The sequence below is a fragment of the Solea solea genome, chromosome 2, assembly GCF_958295425.1.
Source record: "Solea solea chromosome 2, fSolSol10.1, whole genome shotgun sequence".
Classification (NCBI taxonomy): Eukaryota; Metazoa; Chordata; class Actinopteri; order Pleuronectiformes; family Soleidae; genus Solea; species Solea solea.
In genome coordinates, this window is record NC_081135.1 from 1,929,759 (window position 1) to 1,949,523 (window position 19,765).

The 19,765-nt window shown below is 41.3% G+C and overlaps 1 protein-coding gene across 2 annotated transcripts in view; it reads right to left on the minus strand.

The window, feature by feature from the left end:
- pard3ba (par-3 family cell polarity regulator beta a) overlaps positions 1–19,765 on the minus strand; it is a 142,098-nt gene that overhangs the window by 65,567 nt on the left and 56,766 nt on the right. For both annotated transcript variants that reach the window (XM_058651980.1, XM_058651987.1), the window contains 5 exons: positions 18,465–18,615; positions 16,676–16,779; positions 12,978–13,022; positions 4,341–4,556; positions 2,920–3,127 (listed from right to left, as the gene is read on the minus strand). In XM_058651980.1, the coding sequence (XP_058507963.1) occupies positions 2,920–3,127; positions 4,341–4,556; positions 12,978–13,022; positions 16,676–16,779; positions 18,465–18,615 (724 nt within the window). The remainder of the gene's footprint in view (positions 1–2,919; positions 3,128–4,340; positions 4,557–12,977; positions 13,023–16,675; positions 16,780–18,464; positions 18,616–19,765) is intronic.

Consider the following 19,765-nt stretch of genomic DNA (forward strand, 5'->3'; position numbering starts at 1 on the left):
TTTGTTGTGTCGTGTTCTCACATTAGAAACAATCTTTAAAATCCATAAAGAAAACCGTTGCAGCTCTGATGTCAACAAGCTTCAGATAATCAAAATAGAAACGTATATTAAAATAAATAAATCAGTTTTTCTTTTCAGGAAAACACTGTATATGCTACATTTATTTATTATCAGCAGGTTTAGTTTCATTTAGACTAAAATTGACACTTAAAAAAAAACACTAAGAGTCTGACTTAATTATTTAAAGTAAAGCAGGTTTAATAGTGAACTTTAAACAGTAATAACAACCTCCTCGTCCTTATAGGAAGAGAGAAATATTCCCACGTTTTCCAACAAACAGCTGTTTGTGACCAAAACTGCAGCCAAACACAAAAACAACAACAACAACAACGTCCTCTCGTCAAACACTGACGCAGAAAAACTAAATATTTACAGTTTGCTGCAAGGACAGGAACGACGTCCAACATCTGTCCCGCTGCTGCTGCTGAAGTCATTTAAGGTCATATGTTTTGTAATTTTGGCTTTTTCCTCAATGCGGACGTTTGGTGTCAGAAAAAAAACACGTGTGTGTGTTTGTCAACGCACAAAAGATGAAAATGTGACTACGTAAAGACGTAAACAACAACATCTGAGAAGGAGGAGCTTTAAATTAAAACTAAACCTTCTCTTCTGATGTTAACTCAGCCCCAACGTCTGAGTAATGCCAAGAAAGCGGGCTGAGTGAGGGAGAGTGCAGGGGGGGCGTGGCCTGGCAGTGAAATCTGACCCCGAATTGCAACTGCACTGTTTACCAAAGGGGGAGGAGTTTAATCCTAAATTAACAACTAAATTCGTCTTAAACCTAATTACATTTCCTCATGTCCTGTGTCTTGAAATGATCATAAAAGCTGGTCGTCGTGTGTTAGTCATTCATAGTCAGTCATATATTGCATTATTGCTAATTTAAGGCGATTTTCTTCCAAAGAAAGTTTGTGAAAATGTAGATGAGAGCGTTTGAAAAGAGAAGAAAGAAAAACAGAAGTTAGAGAGAGAGAAGATGCTGCTGCGTGTTTGTGGAGCTTCAGAGAGATTCAGAGAGATCTCACACAAACACAATCTGTCACACAGCTCTCACTGTCAGCTTCTACATATTTGCACGTTTGTGCCGAGAAGAAACAGGAAAAAAATCCTCCACATGTGCAGTAAACAGGAAGAAGAGTTTGTTTTATCAGGGAAAATAAACTCCAAGAGGTTCATGGCGTGTGTTCGTCTTCTATACGTTAGGTGGAGAAATCACCTTAAAATCTGTCTTAAACTAGCATGAAAAAGCCATAAACTGTGTCATATCATATAGTTAAATATCGTGATAATATTGTTTCAGTACTTAAATATCATGATAATATTGTCACTTAAATATTGTGATTTAAATAATCTCACTTAAATAATCTGATTTAAATATTGTGATAAAATTGTGACATAAATATCTTGATAGCATCATATTGTGATAATATCATACTGTCACTTAAATATCATTACTTAAATATTGTGACAATATTGTGATTTAAATAATCTTATTTAAATTATCTGACTTAAATATTGTGATAAAATCGTGACTTAGATATCGTGATAATATTGTATTATGACTTAAATATCATTACTTAAATATTGTGATAATACTGTGACTTAAATAATCAGATTTAAAAAATCCGATTTAAATATCGTGCTAAAATTGTTACTTAAATATTGTGATAGTATCGTACCATGATAATATCTTATTGTGACTTAAATATCATTACTTAAGTATCGTGATAATATTGTGACTTAAATATTGTGATAATATTGTATCATGACTTAAATATTATGAAAATATCGTATCGTGACTTAAATATCATTACTTAAATATCATGATAATATCGTATTGTAACTTAAATATCATTACTTAAGTGTCGTGATAATATTGTGACTTAAATATTGTGGTAATATTGTATCATGACTTAAATATTATGATAATATCGTATTGTGACTTAAATATCATTACTTATATATCGTGATAATATTGTGACTTAAATATTGTGGTAATATTGTATCATGACTTAAATATTATGATAATATCGTATCGTGACTTAAATATCATTACTTAAGTATCGTGATAATATCGTGACTTAAATATTTTGATAATATCGTATTGTGACTTAAATATCATTACTTAAGTTTCGTGATAATATCGTGACTTAAATATTGTGATGATATTTAAAGCAAAACACAAACAAACAGCTTCACCACTGAGCCAGGTACCGGTGACACGTCCTTCGTGAGAGAACCAGTGTTGGACTAAACTAAACCACTAAACTACGAAAGATTCCAGACTCTCCGCCTCAGCGTGTGAGCGTGTGTGAGTGTGTGAGCGTCTCTTCCATTACCTTTGGCTGACGCGGCAGCCGATTGGATTGTTATCTGCCTGTTATCCGTAGGCAGCTGTAGCTGCAGCCCGCGTTATCTCGGACCGCAGCCTAATTGAATCTCAGGCGTTGGAAGAGCGGTGATACACTGACCACACACAGTGTCACTGACACAAGATAAGGACTCATCCTTGTCCTTGTCCTCGTCGTTGTTGGAGGATTGGACCGTCAAACCCACGATGGGGACGCGGTGATTAAGCGGTGACAAGCAGTTTTGGGTTTGTACCAGGTGTGTGCCACTTGGCTTGGATTGAGATTGAGAGATAAACTGTGGAATAATCCAACACGCCTTACTCAGTGGGTCATTTGTTGGAACTAAACCAGAGGAAAATAGGACACGCTGTTGTTTTTTTTAATCTAATTTCTGATATAAAATCTTTATCAAATTTGAAGCAAACAAATCTGGATTAAAATCTGCAGAGAAAAGCACAAGTAATTCCAATCTAGCTGCTGTTTTTCACCTTCAACAAACACCTCTTACCTCAGGAGACCAAATCCTTTCTTTTTGGTCTTTTTATCCAGGTCCTCCAAAGAACCGTCGGAGCCTTTCTTCTTCCCCTTGCCCTTCTTGTCCTTCTTCTTCTTCCCTTTGGTCTTACTCTGCTTGTCGTCCTCCACGTCCAGGCCCTGGCGGGAGGAAGTGCTGGCGGGCGTTTCGTGACCCGAGCTCTGCTCCGACAGGTCGTCATCTGAGGGTGGCGAGGTGGGAGGAGAGGTGAGGTGAAGTTAGACTTAAAGAAAAGGGGGGTCAGAGATGTTTAACACACTGGTGAATGCGGCTGCTCTCATGTACGTTCCACAGGCCTCGTGGAGGGTTGAGTCTCCACAGCTGGATGAATTTAAAGCAGGACAAACAGTGGCTGCGAGAGTGCAAATGTGTTTGATTTAAGAGGCACAGTTACTGAAACACACTCAGGACAAGCCACTCTCACTGAAAACATGACAACCGGGTATGTTCTCGGCCTAATGTTGACTTTAAACAACCGTTTCAGACTGGAAACTGAAGTTTGTAAAGCAGTTACTCTCCCACACCAAACCCCATAGAGAAAATCAGCGATTTTACATCACAGCACACAGGAGTTGTTGATCCACTGCTGCCTGCGTCAGTAAGTTCAAATGTGCTATTCTGTCAATTCTGTGTTTGAAATTCCTTGTTCAGATTAACTTCAGTGACACAAAGTGACCACACGAGGCAGCAGTAGACCAGCAGCTCCTGTGTCCCTGTGATCTTAAAACACTGATTTTCTCTATGGAGTTTGGTGCAGCGAGACAAACTTCAGTTTCCTGGTGTAAAAGTTTATCTAACAGTGAGATAAAGACGTGAGGACGCTCCTAAGATATCGTAGACTTTAGCTCGTGTGGATTTCATTCTGCTTTTGTTGTTAAAATCTTTTTTTTCTATGTCTCAGACATGAAGCCATGAAAACCAGTGTCATTAAACCACTGTGTGTCACTCACTCACTCACCACAGGTGTAAAATCTAAAAGAATTTGGAGTAAAATAAACAACCAATAAAGCTACTTTTAATACATCAGTCGAAGAGTAATTTTCCACCAAGAATCATCAGCATTAACTCTTGATAATTCCAGCTAACACGCTCATTAATCACACACCTCCTCAGTGTCCCACGTGTCCGCGGGTTCACGACACAGAGCATTAAAATTATGCTGCCGTAAGATGTAAAGTTGCTCTTCCTTAAATTGCTGAGTGGATAAAATCCCGTTGAATTTCATTAAGGTACTTTGGCTAAGCGTGGTCATTTGGCAGAGCTCGGGCTCCTGCTGGGAGTGCCAGCGCGTTATAAAGCCTGAGAGACGAGCTCTGGCAGCGTCGTCATCCCACTGAAAAGTGGGCAGGATTTCCACGTCACATAGCAACAGAGAAACGCCGACGAGAGCTCACCGTCCTCAGAGGGTCCGTCGTAGGACTTGTCGATGGCGGTGCGGAAGCTCTGGTTGCATCCCCGGCCGCGCACCATGTGCGGCCGCGGGCGGTGGAAGGGGACGTGGGCCTGCTTGTGGCTCTGCTTGGCCTCGGACACGGCCGTCTGCAGACTCTCCAGAGAGCTGGACTTCCACAGGCCCAGAGTCGGACCCAGAGCTGCACCACCTGAAGGTTCTGACACACAGAGAGGAAGTGGTTTTTAATTCTGTTAGAACTGACTTTCATCTCTGGTCTGCTGCTGGTACTGGGTTCTTAACCCTTAAGAGTTCCTTTAAAGAAAACTTACTAATTTGTTCCTAGCGGCAGAAAATGTCACCTTCTCAAAAACTGCTGTTAAAACATTATACAATGTCAAAGAGTCAATCTTTTGAAGCTACTTCAGCCTGAAATATACATATCAAATATCAATAATAATTTTAGAAATTGTAACCCTTTATGGTTACACAATAGTTTGTATTTTTTATGTCTTTTTCCACAGAGGCACAAACTCAAACCTATTTTATTGTAAATATGTTTTAAACTGTTCAAACTTCCAATTTAACACCCAAAACCAGAGGTTTGTGTACAACCACAGTGTTTAATCATTTTTAGATAAAACATTTTTAATAAAGTTTTTCTTTATTTGAAATTATTAATACAGTATTTTAACTCCCAGATATTGAAAGTTATGCTGGAAAAATTAGCAAAAGCACATTTTCTGGCCCTTTTATGGTTAAAATAAACAAAAAAATACACATTACTACACATTATTCAGTGCAGCATAAACATACGCTCGAGTTTAACCCGGTTCACTCGGCTTCAGCTTTTAGGTAGAAATATGAAGCTGTGAAGAAGAAGAAAGGAGAGTGCGGGTGAATAACGAGGCCGGACAGACACGGTGAGGATGTCAGAGAACTATAGGTTCGACATCAAGGCGAAGGAAAAGCAGTGATGAATGAGGTGAAGTGGTACAGGGACGAGTGAAGAGTGGCACTATGGGAAGTGACAGGCTCATGCATAAGCAAGAGAGAGAGTGACTCAGGTCTGCTCTCCTGTGCTGCACCGGAGGACGAAGAAAGAGGAGGAGGAGGGAAGATGACGACAAAGGCCTCAGCTGATTCAGCAGCAGAAAAACGGGCCAAAGTGCTGCAAGAGAGGAGACGATAAAGAGACAAGTGAGCGTGAAGGACAAAGACAGAAAAGTCATCAAAAGACGATCCAGTTCAATTTGTCTCTGAATGAATGAATGAATCGGATCAGATTGACAATTTTTGTGACTTTTTATTCCTCCGTCTCTCACTCACACATGTTTTTGGAGGATATTTAATACAAATAATATGTTTTTAACAGTACGTTATTTTATTCTCGTCTCCTCTCATCACGTGATAATTCTCCGCTGCTGCTCGGCGCAGACGCACTTCACGTTAAGGCAGATAGAGTTTGTACTACGGTGGCCTGGAAGTGCAAAACCACGATTACAAATGTCACAGATGCTGTTTTCCCCGCTATAAACAAAGGACACGTGAACCAGTGACCGGCTGACAGCACCACTTCCTTTCAACCTGGCTTTCAAAATAAGAGCCCCTGACTCCGCCTTTTTTTTTTTTTTTTACCGCGTCTTACATCAAACCTTTTCCATAACGTTCAACTATTATTATTAAACTTCTATAACATAAAATAAAGCTTTTAATTCAGTTTTTAAAATATTATGTGATTTGCATTTCAAATTGTATTTGATGTTTTGTAAAAGTCTTTGGTGTTTGACGTCTATGTTGTGATTAAATAGAGAAATCCTGCACTTTTAACTTTTCACGTTGTATCTAATCGATGTATCGTGATATTATCGGTATCGTGGACGAAGTATCGCCTGTGACTCTCACCTCTACAGTAAGTGTTGCTTTAAACTGTTTTATGGTGCGTTCACATCAGCTCCTTCTTTATAGAACCTTTTATGGTGCGTTCACATCAGCTCCTTCTTTATCGAACCCTCTAGTTGGTTTGCTCGGAGGGTTCGTTTGTGGAGGTGTGAGCTCGCTGCCGTACTCCGGTCCATCTAAAAACATAGTTCTCGTTTCGCGGACTACAATGCAGGGCATTGTGGGAAAATGTAACCAAAAAAAAACACACCGTGTAGAAGTGTATATGTGTCGTAGGTTCACAAATACCGATGTATACCATCGTGTTTCGTTCATATGTGGCAGAAACAGGTTTTGCATCGCCGTATCGCGATGTTATTGGTATCGTGGACCGTGCATCGCCAGTGTAAACTGTTTTAAACATTTCAACAGTTACTGACACGTCTCAAGTGTCAAAAAACAATATTTCTGACGCTTCAAAAGCATCAAAGACGAGCGGGCAGAAGCGGGAACAATTGAAAGTGACGCGCTGAGGCGACGCTGCCCTTTTAAGTCCTAAATTGACTTTCTTAGAGGGAGCGGGATTTGTGTGGAATAATAAGGGGGTTTAGAAATAGAGGAATAAAACGCTCAATTTAAAAAGAGACGGGATTTGTGTCACAAACGTAATTTGGGGGCCGTCCAGCTCACAGCCTGCTGGAATTAAGCGGCTTTTGCCAGAACACAGATGATGCCAGTGTGTGTTTTTCTTTCATGCAAAGAGTTGCAGGAGAGGATCAGAGTGTGTGTGTGTGTGTGTGTGTCAGGCGGCGGAGGCTGGAGGTAAATGAATAATGAGGGTTTAATAGGACGGATGAGCGGCAGAAGAGGTGGCTATCATCGCCAGCTCGACCCAACGGAGGGTGAAATCAGCGTTTATCACATATCGCTGCCCGCCGCGCCGGCAGATGCTCTCGCGGAGCTCGTACCTCGTCGACTCGACCTGCTGCACATATCTGATGAGCGGCCTCGCAGCCAAACGGCGGCGTGTGGACGGCGAGGGGGCGACGGACGCCCTTCACGCAGCCGTAACACCAGCCGCCGTCTGAGATCTGAGATCCAGAGCCGATAAAAATAAACACCTTTTACTGCGCTTTAATCACACGCTGCATCAGCGAGCAGCCGAGCTCCACATTTCAGTTTATTTTCAGAGCAAAAAAAGTTTCCACCGACAAGCTTTGGGTTTTCAGAAAACAACTTTAAAAAAAAGAAAAGAAATATGAACAGATATTTGTGAGGAAATAGGAAGTTTCATGTTTGTCCTGCAAGAATTTATCAAAGTCAAGAGTGTTTAAATCAACTGAAAAAAATACAACACTTTTTTGTTGCTTTGGAAACCGCTCACTCTCCTGCACCAAAGCCCAAATCATTGATTTTAACATCACAGCTCACAGGAGTTGTTGATCCACTGCTGCCTCATTCAGTAAGTTCACATGTCTTATTTTGTCATTTCGGCATTTAAAATCCTTCATTCAGATTTACCTCAGTGACACAAAGTGACCACACGAGGCAGCACTAGAGCAGCAGCTTCTGTGTCCCCGTGAGTTAAAATCACTGATTTTCTCTATGGGGTTCGGACTATGGACTCTCTATGTCCTGCTGCGTATCTTCCCGTCTACACACACACACACACACACACACACACACACACACACACAGACACACACACACCTCAACAGTGTGTACATACTGTGACTGCTGTCGTGTCTGCTCTGAGCAGACAGCAGAGAACTCGTTGCCTGGAACGTCGCCTCAGGCTCGCGCTGCGCTGACAGGACCTGCGATGACTCGCATCACTCCACGCTGCTGCTGCCGCCGCTGCTGCTGCTGCTGCTGCCGCTGCTGCTGCTGCTGCTGCTGCTGCTGCTGCTGCTTTGTTACTTACAAACTCTGCAACCTGTCTGCGAGGCGGCGCCGGTGACACCCGCGTCACACGGGGTCAACAACTAACTAACAGGTCTCAAAGGGATCGTTCTGTGAGGGTTTTTGAAGTGTTGTTGTATGAGGTTTTGACAGAGCAGTGCTTTCACCTACAGCTACAGAATGTGCAGCTGCTTCAGTCCATGATATCTTAAGAATATGTTCTCCCACTTTCTTCTGCTTGTTAGACAGACTTCACTGACAGGAAAGTCAAGTTTGTAAACAACACGCTCTCCTGCACCAAACCCCATAGAGAAAATCACTGATTTTAGCTCACGCGGACACAGGAGCTGCTGGTCTACTGCTGCCTCGTGTGGTCACTTCCTGTCACTGAGGTGAATCTGAGTTAAGGATTTTTAAAGCCGAAGTGACAAAAGAACACATTTGAAGTCAGTGATGGAGGCGGCAGTGGATCGACAGCTCCTGTGTGCTGTGATGTTAAAATCACTGATTTTCTCTATGGGCTTTGGTGTGGGAGAGTGAGAGGTTCAGTTTTTGGCAGGAAAACGCAGCCTCATGGACAAATAAAGTTGTGAATGAATCCTTAAGACATCTTAGACTTAAGCTGATGTCGAAATCGATTAAGTGAGCCTTAAGTTAAGTGGTTAAAATGGGATTCTCCTTAACGATCCGCCGGTGAGCCTCAGCAGGGTCTGAACGTGTTCCCATCGACTGGACGCCAATGTTCTCCACGGCTAACCCGCTTCGCTTCGCAAGAGTCTGGCTGAAGGGTTGCCACGGTTACAAGGAAGCCCCCCCCCCCCCATCGAAACAGCTGGGGGTGGCAGCGGTGGCACTGGGAGGATCGAGGTGTGTAAATGTGAGTGGTGATGGGCGAGTTGCCAAGGAAACACTTACATGTAAGACACATGCACACGCACACACACAGACACGCACACACACGCACACACACACACGCACATTTTTCATCTTGGATCCAATCTCAGGTCTGGCAAATAAAATGTGTCGCTGTTGTTCTGGAGACCAGTAAAAAAGGCTCTGACCTGCGCACACACACAGACACGCACACACACACACACGCACACACACGCACACACACACACACACACACACAGACGCACGCACAAACAGACACACACACAGACACACACACAGACACACAGACACACACACACACACACACACACACAGAGTGGGCAGTAAAAAGAAAAGCCTGATCTCAGTGTTAATAAAGCTCAGTTCAGGTTATTGAATGTAATCCAGCAGAAGCTTTAAAATTCTGTCATTTAATTCAAAATCGGACAAGCTTTGTAAATTCAACTGATTCTTAAAATCAGTTGAATTCAGTTAAGAAAGACTCTTTTTTGGCCAGTTTTGTGTAGTTTTTAGCCATTTTTTGTCTTAAAGTGAGTATTAAGTATTCTATTTGAAAATTTGCATCCATTTAAGAATATTTGTCTTATTTCTAACCAAGAAAGCAAAATAAGCCTTTTTTTAACCATTTTTTCTAAAAACTAATCAAGCAAGTTTTACACTAGAAAAATGATCTAATTTGAGAAATAAATATCCACCTTTGTCTAAACCAGATGTTACTTTAAGCTTTAATTAACAGTAAACATGCAAATATAAGAAATTCTAAGGTATAAGTTCTTAAAATCAGTTTAATTAAGTTGAGAAAGACTAATCTTAAGTCAGCAGTTCACATTATAGACTTTCTTAAGTACAACTTTGTTCAATTTTGACCAGTTTTGATCCAGTTTTAAGGCTCATTATCTTTAATTGGTTGCAGATTTACAAAAGTTCTCCTAATTCTACGGGAGCTGTTTTTGCAGTGTAGAAATGAATCTTCTTTAAAGGATAAATAAAGTTTTGGCACCACAGACGAGACAAACACAATCATCACAATCATGAACACGTTCCACACGGTCCAAAAGTTCTTATTTGTGGACGATAAAGACTTAAAAAAAGGGGTTTTATTTCTGATTAAGAAAATCAGAAAAGGGGGGAAATACTTTTTATGAGAATTTGAAAAAATTAAACACCACACACAAAATATTTACTGTGCATCTGTTAAATTATCAACAAAACACTCTGTGACTCTGTGACCTCTTACCCTTAACCTGATTCTAACCCTTAAACCAGGTCTTAACCCCGCCCCCAAAGAAAACATTAAAGTTATGAGGAACAGACAAAATGTCCTCACTCCCTATGGTTTACATATGAAGGTATGATCATGATGGGATGTAGAGGAAGACGGAGAAAAGAGGGATGAAGAGAGGATTCTAAAAATAAAGAGACGGAATAATCAGGAGAGAAGAAGAGGAGGAGGAAGAGGATGAAGAGGGAAAGTGGTGGCAAAGATGAAAGCGAGGGGAGAGAGAAAAAACTAAAAGCTCTATTGAAAATGGAAAATGGAAAAAGAAAGAGGAGCAGTTTGAGTAAGTGACAGAACGCTGGAGGAGAGAGAGCGAGAGAGGGAGAGAGGGTGAGAGAGAGAGAGAGAGGGAGAGAGAGAGAGAGAGAGAGAGAGAGAGAGAGAGAGAGAGAGAGAGAGAGAGAGAGAGAGAGAGAGAGAGAGAGAGAGAGAGAGAGAAAGCTGCTGCAGCCAAAGAGAAAAATGGTTTTATCCAGATTAAAGAAGAAGCCAGGCCGGCCTCTTAAGACCATCCAACTAATGAAATATGTCAAAGCCCATAAAGAAACACTGAGGCCATTTAGGAGGAGGAGGAGGAGGAGGAGGAGGAGGAGGAGGAGGAGGAGGAAGCTGGGCAAACACCGTGTCAGCAAAAAATGAATAACACGCGAGAGCTCTGTCAATACGCATTAGCTAAGACGTCAGGCACAGACGAGGAGGAGGAGGAGAAAAGAAAAGAAGAAGAAGAAGGTGGAGTGGACGGCTTTATTTATGATGAGGGAGATCACAAACGCCAGGAAATTCATAGCTGCAGGAGGAGGAGGAGGAGGAGGAGGAGGAGGAGGAGGAGGAGGAGAAGCCATTTGTGGGAATGCTGAGTGTGGGAGATTTGAGGTCAGCAACAGTGCTCAGAAAAATCTGTATTCACACCAGCAACCGGCTCTGCTGCTGCTGCTGATGCTGCTGCTGCTGCTGCTGCTGCTGCTGCTGCTGCTGCTGCTGCTGCTGCTGCTGCTGCTGCTGCTGCTGCTGCAGGTGGATTTCACAGATCCACGTGTAGAAGAGACACGGGGGTAAAGAAGAAGAAGAAACTAGCGTGTCGCGTGATATCGGGAGTAAAAGTCTAAAGTAGCATCGAGCCGCACTCACCAAGCAATTTGTCACGTTGTGTCCGGCTCCGTGCAAGACGACAGTTTCTCGTTATTTCTGTTTGAAATAAGCCGACTTGCAGCCAGCAAGTGATATCTATACGGAAACCTCAACGACACACCCAAGGTACCACATTGCTGTTATTTATACTAGCACTGGGGGGGCGGAGCCTACTTTCAGACAAGTTTCGTTTATATTTTTGAGAAAAATTCAGTGTTTTTTTTTATCCAAACTCTGCCTGAAAATATCAGCAATCAGACACGTCAAAGACGTCTTAAATAGAAGGAGGCTTGGCTTAGCATTAAAATTAGCATTAATGCGTAATCTTATTATTTGTTAAATGCTCATTTATTTTGCACAATGATCTGAGAATTAAAAACGATGAAAATGATGTTCATTTCACCACAGAAGGAAAGTAAAGACGTAGAAAACGGTTTCTTCCAGTTAAACAGTCACGGCCGCTGAGTTCAGTCATTAAACTCTGACTCTGTTTCCAACTCTCTGTTTATTCACCGATCGCTGGGAAATGAAAAGTGAAATTATAAAGTAATCGCTGGTGGTTTGCGGTTCATTATCGTGGATTTGAGGCGATAACTCAATCACTGTCACATGGATTTCATCTGTCTCGCTCTGGATCACGTGGAACGTTTCCAGACTGAGATTGAGACGTTCTCGATCGTCAGAAACATATTTCTTTTATCCAGGAAAATAAAATGCTGATGTTTGAAGATCGAGTGAGTTCATCTGTGAGCGTTCACAGCAAATCTGAAAGGATTCCCTGCAGATGTTTATGAGCTATCACGTTCACAAGGCAAACACCCAAATCTGAACAGTTCATCTGACCAGTCCAAGTGAACGTTTAAGCTTAATAACGTATATAACTATTATAATAATAACTTAATAACTTATTCACTTAAGGCAAACGTTTTTGTTGTGAAGCTGATGTGATCCAAATTTTAAACAGTTTGATCCACGAGTCCAAGTGAACGTTTGTCCCAAATTCGAAGGAAAATCCAGCAGAACGTTGTGGTGCTATCACATTCAAAGGGCAAACAAATGTGTTTTGTGACCACAGTGAAGTCACAAAATCATATTTGATTTGAACGTTCACTTGGATTTAAGAATAATCTGATTAAATAGGAAGGAAATCCAGGAGAACGTTCTTGTAATATTGGCAGAAAATGTGTTTTGTGACCGCAGTGAAGTGACAAAATCATGTTTAATCTGATTATTCTTAAATCCAAGTGAACGTTCATACCAAATTTGAAGGAAATCCAGGAGAACGTTGTTATGATATCACATTCAAAAGGACAAAAAATGTGTTTTAGACCGACAAAATCATATTTAATCTGATTATTCTTGAGTCCAAGTGAACGTTTGCAACATCATTTCCAGCGTTCTGGAATGTTTACTGTGCTACATTGTGTAATATTGTGAAAACAGACTCTTTTATTGTGAAATTTACCCCAAATTAAATATTTTGACAGGGTGTTTTTGTTGTTATTGTTGCTCTGACATCGGAAACAAAGTTTTATCTTGGTTTTACTAAACACTCACCTTTCTTCCGCGCGGCTAGAGACCCGATGTTGCTCTCATCAGCCACTGGATTAAAAAAAAAACACACAAAAACACAAGAAAAGCAGCGTTAATATTAATAAAAGAAATCTACTGTCATCATAAACGCTGCGACACACGTCGTATTTGAAAAGCGTGGCCTGCACAGGTGTCACACGGAGGAAACACAGACAGAAGGAGACGGACTGAGGGCAGGAAATGAAAAAGAAGTGAGAGAAAATGAGATCGAGGCGAGACCAAGGAGAGAAATAATAAAGAAAAAGCTTCACCTAATCTGACCAAACAGGATTGTGGTGCAGCCACAAGCCGCCACAGGCAGCAGTGCACCATGGGATACAATAAGAAGGTTTTATTACGCTGCCATTTCTCTTAAATAATCCTCTTTTTTCTGCTTTTTTTATGGGGTCAGTTTCCCCCGCGGCGGACACACGGGCGAGAAAATGAGAAGAAGCGAGATTATTGTTGGAGGCTTGAGCTGGAGGAGGAAAATAAAAAAGAAGAAGAAGAAGAAGAAGAAGAAGGAGCAGCAGAACCAGGCGTGTGCTTCGCTCTCTCGTGTGTCAGATTAAACAAAAACCAAAAAAAGTTTAGAAAATGAACTTTTCCAGGTCACGTGACTTTTTTTTTTTTGTCAAATTAGTCACATGTTTTTATAAGATTACATTTTTTTTAGTTTTTCGGAAGCAAAAATTTAAATTTTGTAAAAAATTTTAAAAAGAAATTGTGGAATTATAACTTTTGTATCATTCTTTGGTAACAAACACATTTTTTTGCTAAATTTGTAAAATTTTGTGTAACGTTTATGTTTATTTGTTAACACAAAATAGTTTGATACGATTAGAATATTTTATGACATTTTTGGTAACATTAACAACATTTTGTATCAATGATTGGAAACATACATGATGTTTTCTAGTAACAGTCGTCCCAGGTTTTTATCTTAAGATTAGAATATTTGAACTTTGTCAACATATTTGTGTCATTCGTTGGTAACAAATATTCAGTTTTTTGTTTGTTTTTATTACAAAATTTTTGATTTTCAGTAGATAAAGTAGATTTTTATAAGATTTGTAAACATAAGTAAAAGATTGTTGTAACATGTTGACATGTTTTAGGCATCAGTTGTGTTTCCTTCGTCTGCATTAGTGTACATTTTCTGTGACTTATATATTGTATGTATGTATATATATATATATATATATATATATATATTATTTAAGCATTTTCCTTTTTTATATTTTTCATATTTTTTATTATTGTGGTCAGGTCAAAGGTGAAAGGTCATTCCCGTGTGGTCCATATTTGGACATTAGGTGCATAAAGGTGATACAAACACAGAGGAAGTGAGGACAGTGTGTTTGTGCATGTGCTGCACATAAAACTGTCCCCGCGACAGCTGAGTGGACTTTTATTTGCACTGTTTCTTTGTGCGGACGCCACTTAATCTCACTCATCATCCACTTCAATCCAGTCACAGTGAAATCCTCGTGCTTTTGTTGTTGTTGTTGTTGTTGTTGTTGATGAATATTCCTCCCTTAAGTCTTTGAACAGCTTACCGTGCACGACCTAAAAGGTTTGATGTTTCAATGCACTTTGAGCAACTTACAGCAAATCCATACGGATGATATTTTTCCACAGCGCAGCTTTTTAGTCTAATAAAAGCATTAGTTCCCGTCACGAGTCGCCGGGCGGGGAGAAAAACACCGGCGCTCTTTGCTGAATCACCTTCACATTCCATATTTGAAAAGAGGACGGAAATAAGAGAGGAAATCCCGGGTGTTTGTGTCGCGGGGGACAGTGTCAGTGACGGTGCTGTTCATGTGTGTGTGTGTGTGTGTGTGTGTGAGGATTTCTCTCCGTCAGTGTCTGAGAGCTCAGAGTCAACACAGCGTATTTGCCCAGGTGTTCAAGGTCAATAAGAGGAGCTCACCTCTCTCCGGCGAGTGGTGTTTAATAATAAAAGCGATGGCGCTCTGCTCTTTCTCCTGCTCTTTAAAGGGACAGTTTAGGTGTTTTTTGCGTGGTGTTGACATTATTGGTGCTACTGAGCACGGGAACACAAGAAAATGTCGTTTTTAGACACTGAACAGAAAGTCTATGACATGTTAGGAGTCTGTGTGATGTTCTTTCTCACTGTTAAACAACATTTTCTGACTGGAAAATGAACTTTTCAGCAGATAGTTTTTCCCACACCAAACTCCATAGAGAAAACCGTCGATTTTACATTACAGCACACAGTGTTGTTGTTGAGTTGTCGATGCACTGCTGCCTCCATGAGGAAGTTCATATAAGTTATTTTGTCACTTCGGCTTTAGAAAGCCTTTGTTTGGATTTAGCTCAATGACACAAAGTGACCACACGAGGCAGCAGTGGACCAGCAGCTCCTGTGTTCCCGTGAGATAAAAACGTTGATTTTCTCTATGGAGTTTGGTGTGAGAGAGCGAGCGGCTCACACACACACACACACACACACACACACACACACACACACACACACACACACACACACACACACACACACACACACACACACACACACACACACACACACACACACACACACACACACACACACACACACACACACACACACACACACACACACACACACACACACACACACACACACACACACAGCGTTGCTTTCAAACCTTGTTCTAAGCCCTGGACACTTGAGAGAGAACATGATGAAAGGATGGAGACAGAGGGCAGAGAGACAGCGGTGGGTATTAGAGAGGGTCCTCAGAGTGTGTGTGTGTGTGCGCGCAGACCACCCTTGTCCATAATGACAGACAATCAGCCTGGGTGGAAGGAGATGTGTGTGTGTGTGTGTGTGTGTGTGGTGCAGGATGAAAGCCTATCCTCCCCAACCTAATGAACCGGGATTAGAAATCAGAGAAGCTGAGGAGGAGAAGAGATGGAGGCAGAGATAGAGCACGACACTCGCCGGGCTTCCAACAACAACACGACAAAAGAAAACTGAAGAAAACGACAGAAGAGCAGGGGATTCTGTGGAGGAACCCGGAGATAAATGAGGAGAAAATTGAAGAGGAAGAAGTGAGAGATGAAGAAAAATGAAGAGGGGGGAAAGAGGGGTCGACCCACCACACACACACACACACACGGGTCAGAGAGGTCAGGAGGTCAGATGCCCTCAGGTCAGGGGATAATCTGAGGCGGCTTTATATCACAACAAAGAAATGCACTGATGAGATCATGTGTCATCTCTGATGTGTGTGTGTGTGTGTCAGGTTTTCCTCATGTTGTGGGGACACATCTGTTCACACACTCACATTATTACGGGGGACGTGTCTTCCTTATGTTGGACAAAATTAGACGTCCTCTGAAGACATGGAAACTGTGTGTCTAAAAAACTTAAAAACCTATCTTTCTGAGGACATTTGACCCCAAAACCTGGTCTTAGGTTAAGGGTTAAGGTCAAGGCACTTAGTTTTGGTGGTTAAGATTAAGGTGAGTCGCCAGGAAATGAATGTGGGTCAATGTAATGTCCTCTGTTGTCATGGAAACCAGGTTTCTTGGTCCTAATGAGGCAGATTCTCAAGTTTAGGGCTAAAATCTGAATTGTTGGCCTCAGGAAGTCGACGCGAGTCTTAAAATGGATAGAAATATGAGAGTGTGTGTGTGTGTGTGTGTGTGTGTGTGTGTGTGTGTGAGCTCACCCATGTCCATGCTCTTGGACTCTCTGTTGCGAGGCCTGTTGTCCCTGTCATTGGCTCGTTGGCGATATACAGGAGCTGCCACGTTAGACGCCATCTGAGGCTCTCTGATGAACAATCAGTTCACAAATCAATTCATGTTTGATTCATGTTTGATTCATGTTTGATTCATGTTTGATTCACGTTTGCCCTTAAAAGAGATCGTACAACCTAATACAATTCACACCTGCTGAAGTCTACGGTAACTTAAGAACATTTTCACACCTTTATCTCACTGTTAGATTCAATTTTTCAAGCAGGAAACTGAACTTTGTAAACAGCTGACTCTCCCACACCAAACCCCATAGAGAAAATCAGGGATTTAAGCTCACAGGGACACAGGAGCTGCTGGTCTACTGCTGCCCCGTGTGGTCACTTTGTGTCACTGAGGTAAATCTGAACAAAGGTTTTCAAACCCTGAAGTGACAAAATAGCACATTTGAAGTCAGTGTTGGAGGCAGCAGAGGATCAACAACTGCTGTGTGTGTGATGTTAACATCACTGGTTTTCTCTCTGGGCTTTGGTGTGGGAGAGTGAGCGCTTTACAAACGCCGTCAAGTTAAGATTTCAGCATGAGCCTTTTATTCATTTAACTTGTTTAAACCCTCTATCCTAAACAGTTTGTCCCATAAACAGTGAAAGTAAATGTTTTTTCTGTTCAGCTTACGTCACCGAAAATGAAAAAGTCAAGAGTAAATGAAATTTAAATTCACACACAATACAAACACATAACGGAACAGATCATTGAATTTCCTCTCATCCAGATGGCGTGATTGAGAAGAACAATAGAGTCTTCTGTCTGCGCTCAAACTCACAAGGAAACAACTTTGAGCTCTGCCAGGTTCTTTAACTGCGACCACATGAGGATAACAAACAAGCACAGTTCACGTCGTCAGACATGTTGGCTCTACTTCACCTTCTTCTTTCAACAAAATCTAAAAACACGAGGAGGAGGATTTTACATGTTTAACAATGTTCTTTAGGCACAGTTGATGATTTTAAGACGACAAAAAACGACAAAATCCATGTTTTTTGTGGCGTTTTGATTGATTTGTTTGTTTAAAATTGTACATTTAACTCTGACTTGACCACTTTCTTACCTTCAGACAGCGTTTTCTGAATGAAAACACAAGTTTTCAAACCACTCGTTCTCCCGCACCAAACCCCACAGAGAAAATCAGTGATTTAAGCTCGCAGGGACACTGGAGCTGCTGGTCTACTGCTGCCTCGTGTGGTCACTTTGTGTCACTGAGGTCAATCTGAACAAAGGTTCTCAAATGCCGAATTGACCAAAATAACACATTTGAAGTCAGTGATGGAGGCAGCGGTGGATCGACACCACCTGTGAGCTGTGGTGTTAAAATCACTGCTTTTCTCTATGGGCTTTGGTGTGGGAGAGTGAGTGCTTTACAAACGCTGTGAACGCTCGTGTTAAGTCTTGTTTAAAATCCTCTGAGCCTCTGCGTCCTCAAACTCTGTCACCACGGTTACCGATGTATAATGCAAAATATAGGCCGCAGCAATTAGGCTGGTTTTTGTGTAAATAATGCATGTGTGTTGTAATTTAGTGTAATGACTCGCATTTATCTCATAACACACACACGAGAACTAATTAAGAGCCATTAGATTATAATAACTCTGCGTGTGTGTGTGTGTGTGTCGTTTAATAAAGTGCTGACGGCGGCACATTGTACTCTACGCTATGTGTGTGTGTGTGTGTGTGTGTGTGTATTATGGGATGGTAGGACGTTACCTGTGATGATGAGTGGGCGTCGGCGACGAGTCTCTGTTCATTTCCTCCACAGTTCCTGGAGAGGGAGGCGGAGGGAAACCCGTGCCCAGATCCTCGTCCTCGTTGCCGTAGTGACCGTAGCTGCCATTAGTGGTCGCCGTGGGATACGGAGCTGAGGGCAAACGGCACATTCACACTGAGACATTTTTAAAAATGGGAAATTTAATGACAACTTTTTATTTGTTTGCTCACAGGTTTTGTGCTTTTCACTTGGAGTTTATTTTATTCCTTATTTGTTGATTTTTCTTTTACCTTATTAATTGTTAGTTTTTACACTATTAGTTAAGTGTTTTTTTCTTTATTAGATGACAGTGTTTTCCCTTATTTTGATTGTTTTTTCCTCATTAGTTGCTCGTTTTCACCTCATATCTTTTACCTTGTGCTTGTTTGTTTGTTTTTTAACTTTTTTTGAACCCTTCAGCTTTTTTGTCAGCTTCAGGTTCTTTTTTTATTTTACCTTTATTTAACCAGATAAAAGACCCAATGAGATCAAGATCTCTTTCACAAGGGTGAACTGGCTCTCCAGGTTCTTCAGGTTCAGCTTCTTCAGCTTCGTCAGCTTCAGCAGCTTCTTTGGCAGCTTCAGCTTCTCCAGGTTCTTCAGGTTCAGGTTCTTCAGCTTCTTTGTCAGCTTCAGCTTCTTCAGGTTCTTCAGCTTCAGCAGCTTTTGCTTCCCAGTAGACGAGAGGAGGAGGAGGAGGAGGAGGAAGAAGGTGAGATGAAGAGGAATGAACACTTTGCTGCTCTTTTTTCTTTTTCTTCTTTAACACAACAGCGTGCTCGCTCATATGCAAATGAGCCGCACAAAGACGCCGCTTCAGCGGCGTAAAACGATTCCAAGGTCAGATCTTTGTTCTTTGTGCTCATGAAAGGAAAAAAAACACAGCTAATGGCTTTTTTTTCTTTCCTCTTTTTCTCCTGCGATGAGATAAAGATAAAGATAAAGACGCTTCAGACTGAACTCCACAAAAGAAGCTCACGTCAGGAGGCTACGCTTCACTGTCGGGAAATAAAATAGCAGAATAAATAAATAAAAGCAGGATGAGATAAGTAGTTACTAGAGTAGAAATAAAGAGTATGAGCTGAATATTCAGTGTAAACCAGGTGAAATCTCACCTGGTGAGATGATAAAAAAATATAATGTTATATGAAACTAATGGTTAGAATTCATCGAATCTCATCACAGCTGGAGTTAACGTGACACTGATCACATGATCACGGTAATCTCAATCTCTGAGAATACAACCACAGATTACAGGGAA